At 41.7% G+C, this 7,279-nt stretch overlaps 1 protein-coding gene across 1 annotated transcript; it reads left to right on the top strand.

The window, feature by feature from the left end:
- The first annotated feature begins 3,343 nt into the window (after positions 1-3,343).
- Positions 3,344-4,139, top strand: LOC741983 (protein phosphatase 1 regulatory subunit 14B). The gene has a single exon (XM_016943301.2). The coding sequence runs from the start codon at positions 3,490-3,492 to the stop codon at positions 3,931-3,933; it is 444 nt and encodes a 147-aa protein (XP_016798790.1). The 5' UTR covers positions 3,344-3,489; the 3' UTR covers positions 3,934-4,139.
- The last annotated feature ends 3,140 nt before the right edge of the window (positions 4,140-7,279 follow it).

A 7,279-nucleotide genomic window follows, 5' to 3' on the forward strand; every position in this document is an offset into this window, starting at 1 on the left:
TACCTCCCACTGGGTTCTACCCACAACATGTTGGAATTCAAGATGAGATTTGGGTGGGGACACAGCCAAACCATATTAGAACTAATACCTAGAGTTTATAGGGAACTCAAATCCGCAAGCAAAAAAGCAAATAATCCCATTAAATTGGACAAACTACATGAACAGACATTTCTCAAAAGAAGATATACAAATGGCCAAGAAACATAGGAAAAAATGCTCAACATCACTAATCACCAAGGAAATGAAAATTAAAACTACAATGACATACCACCTTACCCCAGCCAGAATGGCTGTTATTAAAAAATCAAAAAACAATAGCTGTTGGCATGAATGTGGTGGAAATGAAACACTTATATGCTGGTGGTAGCAGTGTAAATCAGTATAGCCTCTATGGAAAACAATATAGAGATTTCTCAAAGAATTAAATGTAGATCTACTATTTGATCCAGTGATCCCACTACTAGGTATCTATACAAAGGAAAAGAGGTCGTTATATAATAAAGAACCCACATACATATGTTTATCGTAGCACAGTGCACAATTATAAAGATATGTAATCAACCTAAGTGCCCACCAACTGATGTGTGGCTAAAGAAAGTGTGTTTTATACACATACACACACATACACACACACACACACACCATGGAATACTACTCAGCCATAAAAAAAAGAATGAAATAATACCTTTTGCAGCAACTTGGATGGAATTGCAAGCTATTATCCTAAGTGAAGTAACTCGGGAATGGAAAAGCAAATACCACATGTTCTCACTTACAAGTGGGGGCTAAGCTGTGACTATGCAAAAACATACAGAGTAGTACAATAGACATTGGAGACTCAGAAGAGGAGAGAATGGTAGGAGGTAGGGGATGAAAAATTACCTGTTAGGTACAATGTATGCTATTTGGGTGATGGGTGCACTAAAAGCCTGGACCTCACCACTGTACAATTCATTCATGTAACCAGAAACCACTTGTACCCCCAAAGCTATTGAAATGAAAATAAATAATGGAAGCAAAATACAGCGTGCGGCATAAATGCACAGAGCATGTATGTGATGCATTTATATGATTTTAGCCATATTTGTATTTATATGAACTTTTCAATTGATGGTTTGGCATATGAGATTAGGAGGCCTTTAAGGAGAATATACCTGGATTTTGGAGACGTGAGTTCTGTACTTCCTGTGTACTATGAAATTTCTGGACTCAAACCTTTTTTGATTTTGCAGTACACAGCAAAATAGAACTGTCTTTTTTGGGCACATGACAGAAATTAAAAGGAGAAGGGGCTAAGTTCAAAGGAATATAATTAATGTCCTAAAGGGGTTAAAAGCGTAAACTTAATCATTGCATCATCAGGTGACCTGTCAGCATGAGAACATTGCTTAATCTTGTACAAGTTACCTTCAGGAGAAAGTTGGTAATTCTTCCATGATTAGAATTACTTGTCAGGTTCACTTTAAAAATACGTAAATCTGAGTTTTTCCCGGTGACAACCAGCCCAATCAAAGAAAGCATGTGTTAAATAGAATGAAATTGCATTGTAAATCAATAAGCCCAAATTAGAATAGCACTGTACAACTTCTCTCGGTGTTGCGACTCTAAAGATTTGTTATACAAGTGAAGTTAGGGACAGATCGAAAGACAGAGATCGCACATGTTAAAGAATGGTTGTGATGGAGGTTACTAAAGAGCTAGCTATACAGATAAAATGCATCAGATTGTTTAAACCTAAAATATATGGAAATAAAAATGTTGGAAACAAACATCTCAGTGAAGCTTTCTACAATGGTTTTGTGTGACTCCATTTAAACAGAGATTACTAAAACCACTATAAACTAGAAAGTACAGAATCTCTAGGTAAAAGCTGAAGAAAGCATTGAAAGGGCATAATTCACATAAATCATGATCTAGGACCATCACTTAAAGAATGTAACAGCATTTTCTTATCACAGGGATTCTTGCCCATTGATGAACACTGAAGCTTTCTGAAGTTGTAACTGTTCTTTCCATTCTTTCTACCCTTTTATCTTGGAATGCAGCCAAGGATACTTGGCATAATGTGTTGCACAGTGACCACTCCACAAATTGTGAAACTGACTTTACAAAAATTATATCAATGAGAAAATTATGACAGTGAAAGAGATCTGAGCTCATCCACTCCCCATCTTACCTTTCCCTTAATTATTCCTGCGTTATTGGACCTAGCTGATCCATCAAGGGCAGGGTCTGCAAAATATCTCAAGAATTGATCTTAGGTTTTACAATAGTGATGTTATCTCCAGGAGCAATTTGGGGAGGTTCAGACACTTGAAGCAAGAGGTTGCATGACTCCTAAACAGTAATTTATAATCTTAAAGCTAATTTGTTAGTCCTACAAAGGCAGACTGGTCCCCAGGCAAGAAGGGGTCTATTCGGGTAAGGGCCATTATCAATTTTGTTTCAGAGTTAAATGAGAAACTAAATTTCTTCCCAAGGTTAGTTCGGCCTATGTCCAGGAATGAACAAGGACAGCTTAAAGGTTAGAAGCAGGATGGGGCCAGTTAGGTCTGATTTCTTTCACTGTCATAATTTCCTCAGTTATAATTTTTGCAAAAGCAGTTTCACATCCACACTTACTTTTATCAGGGAATTTTGTGAAGTCTTGTTCTATGATTTCAAAATACTGTGTTAGCTTTCGACAGCTTGGGAACATACCCATTCTATAAATTATGGCAAACTGTACTTGCTACGGTTTCATATTTTATTATATCACATGATTATCATGACAGTTTGTGGACTTATTTTCCTTTCTTTTGAGATTTCTTGTTAGGACTTGGGTCTTTTGGAATGTCAATTTCAATGATATTTATTGACTACTTACTAAGCAGGTATTATGTAGAGCAACTAAAATAAGCAAGCATCTAACTTGGAAAGAGCAAAATATAAACCAAATGAAGAAAATGCAATAGGAAAGGGTGTAAAAATGCACTAAATCTTTTCCTGAACTCTACATTCATTGTCCTTATTTTTCTTTTTCACTGTTTGTATAATACAGGGTATAATTAATTGGAATTTTTGTTTTGTTTTGTTTTGTCCCCATTCCAATTCTGCCCCTGAAACCACCTTTGCAAAATTATCACTGAGACAGTGAAAGAGATCTAACTTAATCGACTCCATCTTGCTTCCAACCTCCAAGCTGTCCTTGTTCATTCCTGGGCTCAGGGTGAACCAACTTTGGGAGAAACTCAGTTTATAGTTTAAAATAAGGATGATAACAACCCTTTCCCAAAGGAGGTCTTCTTGCCTGGGGACTAGATTGCCTTTGTAGACTAACATTAGCCACAAGATTAGAAATTATTTCTTAGGAGTCGGCCCCCGCCGCCGCCCTCGCCGCGGAGCCGCGCGGAGCGGAGCCGGCGAGCTAACCCGAGCCAGCCGGCGGGCGTCCCGGAGGCGGTGGCGCAGGGAGGGGCCCGACGCGCGCACGTGGCCCCGGCGGCCGCCATGGCGGACAGCGGCACCGCGGGGGGCGCGGCGTTGGCGGCCCCGGCCCCCGGGCCGGGCAGTGGCGGCCCAGGACCACGCGTCTACTTTCAGAGCCCCCCCGGGGCCGCAGGAGAGGGCCCGGGCGGGGCGGACGATGAGGGCCCAGTGAGGCGCCAAGGGAAGGTCACCGTCAAGTATGACCGCAAGGAGCTACGGAAGCGCCTCAACCTAGAGGAGTGGATCCTGGAGCAGCTCACGCGCCTCTACGACTGCCAGGAAGAGGAGATCCCAGAACTGGAGATTGACGTGGATCAGCTCCTGGACATGGAGAGTGACGATGCCCGGGCTGCCAGGGTCAAGGAGCTGCTGGTTGACTGTTACAAACCCACAGAGGCCTTCATTTCTGGCCTGCTGGACAAGATCCGGGGCATGCAGAAGCTGAGCACACCCCAGAAGAAGTGAGGGTCCCCGACCCAGGAGAACGGTGGCTCCCAAAGGACAATCGCTGCCCCCCAACCTCGTAGCAACAGCAATACCGGGGGACCCTGCGGCCAGGCCTGGTGCCATGAGCAGGGCTCCTCGTGCCCCTGGCCCAGGGGTCTCTTCCCCTGCCCCCTCAGTTTTCCACTTTTGGGGTTTTTTATTGTTATTAAACTGATGGGACTTTTTGGGTTTTTATATTGACTCTGCGGCGCGGGCCCTTTAATAAAGCTAGGATACGCCTTTGGTGCAGCTAAAAAAAAAAAAAAATTATTTCTTAGGAGTCATGCAGCTGGAGGCTACAAGATTCTGAGCCTCCCTAAACTGCTCCTAAGATCGGTGCCTGAGATATTTTGCAGACCCTGCATGTGACAGATCAGCTGGCACCACCCAGATCAGTAAACTGGGTCATCTGATCCTGTGCCCCTGACCCAGTAACTGACTCAGTACAAGAGGATGGCTTCAACTCCCTATGATGTCATCCCTCACCAATTAGAGCTCCTGGCTCACTGGCTTCACCCCACCCACCAAGTTGTCCTTAAAGACTCTGCTCCTGGAGTAATAATAAAACTCTGATCTCCTGCACAGCTGGCTCTGTGTGAATTTCTCTTTCTCTATTGCAGTTCCCATCTTGAGAGATCGACTTTGTCTGGGTAGCAGGCAAGGTGAACCTATTGGGAGATTACAAATTTGGGTGCTCATCTGAGATTGCCCTTATGGCTACTTCTGCCCATGGTTTGATACCAGCCTTGGTAAGGTTTCCCTTTTAATGAAAAGAAGCCCCCAAATCATTTCTTTTCTAACAGAGAGCAGCCTGTAAAATTGAGCTGCAAACATAGATAACCAAGCTGGAAGCTTACACGGGTGAATGCCGGCAGCTGTGCTAATAGGAAAAGGCTACCTGGAAGCTAGGCATGTCCAACATGGTGGCTCCATCTTCCCCTTTCCTTGCCAACCACATGTGCAGTAGGGAGCAGACAACATGGCACTCACTAGCCCACTAGAAAACCCATTTGCATAATAAAAAGATTAGCATGGGGCAGCCAGGTTCTTTGCGTGCTATATAAACATCACACCTGGTCCAACCAATCTTTGAGTCCTATGTAAGTTAGACACCGCCTCCTCAAGTCAGTCATAAAACCCCATGCACTTCACCACAAAATCGAAGACCCACTTGGGTAGCACCCCTCTCTCTCTGCAGGAAAGAGAGTTATTCTGTTTTTCTTTCGCCTATTAAACCTCCACTCTTAAACTTACTCCTCGGGTTGTCCATGTCCTTTATTTCCCTGGCATGAGGCAATGAACCTCTGGTATTACCCAGTGAAGGATGCCATTTCAGTATCACAAAGAAGTTTATCCCTTCAATGGAAACTGTGTTATGTGGACTATTAGCAGTAATAAATGGGTTACTACCTGGTGAAAAAATATGTTATTTTATAATATCAGACTGCCAGTTTTTTTCTGTCTTTGCTCCATCTTGACCTTAAGATGTTCATCAACTCATTTTTTTCAAGCAAAGTACATGACTGATGGAACTGCCATAATAATAATATTTCACTGAAATCTGGCATTACAAAATTTAAGTGGGTATTTGGAGGTCCATGCATTCATTACAGTTTTTAAATTTGAAATAAATAACCAGCATCCTTTGAATATGAAAAGCTGTTTCCTTTTGACATTTAATTTACCCTGTTTAAAACGTGAGATGTAAAGCAGTGGTTTGTCAGTGAACTAGAATTTTTGTTGTAGAGTATCCAGGACTTGGAAGAGTATCATGAAAGAATTCTTTTTGGTTGGTGAAGAGTGTCAACTTGAAAAATAAATCGCTGTGTTCCAAAATAAAATTGTGTCAGAGACTGTAAGTAGTGCGTATTTAATCTTAATAACTCAAGATTGATGTAAGTACTGGAATATTTTATTTGAAGAAATGTGTATCACACTTACTAAATTTCATTTTTTAAACAGCTGCAGCAAGAGTGGCAGTTATTCAGTTGTCTCTTTAACCTCTGTTATTCTGATGACTGAAGGAAAAACTTGAACCTATGTTATGTGATATAAGCATAATTTGAGCTACACTGAACCACATGACAGTGCTTTGATAATCTTGTATAAATCAGTATATCTCTTCTCTCGTTAGTCTGTTTGTTAAATGCCAGACCTTGTTTCTGTCATCTTTTGAATGAAACCAAGATAGTTCTGTGAGAAAGCAGCAATTGCAGAATTATACACCTGGTGAATTAAATTTTAACATTAAAGATAATTTAGTTTTAGATTTGGCCTCTGTGGATCTGTATCAGTTCCAAAAATGTAGAAAGCACGGGCATGGTAAAGTACATTTTTCTGTAATAAAAAAATACAAAACCTATTTTATCTGTGCATTCTTTTGTATTTATTCATTAGGTTAAAGAGGCAATTCCAAAGAAAGTATGACTTCAAAAAATTATATATAATCTATGGCCTTAATAAAATTATTAAAAGCACCTTAACATCTGTGTTCTTGACAAAAAATAAACAATAAATGATTAACTGTGATGGTTAATACTGAGTGTCAACTTGATTGGATTGAGGGATACAAAGTATTAGTCCTGGGTGTGTCTGTGTGGGTGTTGCCAAAAGAGATTAACATTTGAGTCAGTGGGCGGGGGAAGGCACATCCACTTTTAATCTGGTGGGCACAATCTAATCAGCTTCCATCAAATGTAAAGCAGGCAGAAAAATGTGAAAAGGTGAGACAGGCCTGGCCTCCCAGCCTACATCTTTCTCCTGTGCTGGATGCTTCCTGCCCTCGAACATTGAACTCCAAGTTTCTCAGTTTTGAGACTCGGACTGGCTCTCCTTGCTCCTCAGCTTGGAGACAGCCTATTATGGGACCTTGTGATTTTGTAAGTTAATGCTTAATAAAGTCCCCTTTGTGTGTGTGTGTGTGTGTGTGTGTGTGTGTGTGTATGTATATATATTCACACACACACACATATATGTGAAAGAGCTGAAATTGTGGAAAAACAGACACAAGCTCTTATCATGCGAGTGGCTGACCTTCAATGAAAGATGCATGCACAGCCTCGCCAGATGTCTACTGTTAAAGTGAGGGCATTGATTGGAAAAGAATAGGACCCTGCAACTTGGAATGGGGACGGTGAGGGAGAACCCTGATGAAGCTGGGGACACTGAGTTTGTAAACTCCGATGAACCTTTTTTGCCAGAAGGAACAGCTTCCCCATCCCCTGTAATGGCAACATCCCTTCCCTGACCCATGCTGCCATCAGCCTTTCCACCTTTGTCTGAGCAGATAAACCCTGTGCTGCCTGAGGCAACAGTGATGGCCTCC

Source organism: Pan troglodytes, chromosome X (genome assembly GCF_028858775.2).
Source record: "Pan troglodytes isolate AG18354 chromosome X, NHGRI_mPanTro3-v2.0_pri, whole genome shotgun sequence".
Taxonomy (NCBI): domain Eukaryota; kingdom Metazoa; phylum Chordata; class Mammalia; order Primates; family Hominidae; genus Pan; species Pan troglodytes.

Coding starts and splice junctions, on each gene's coding strand:
- LOC741983 (XM_016943301.2), top strand. CDS start 3,490: ATGGCGGACAGCGGCACCGCGGGGGGCGCGGCGTTGGCGGCCCCGGCC.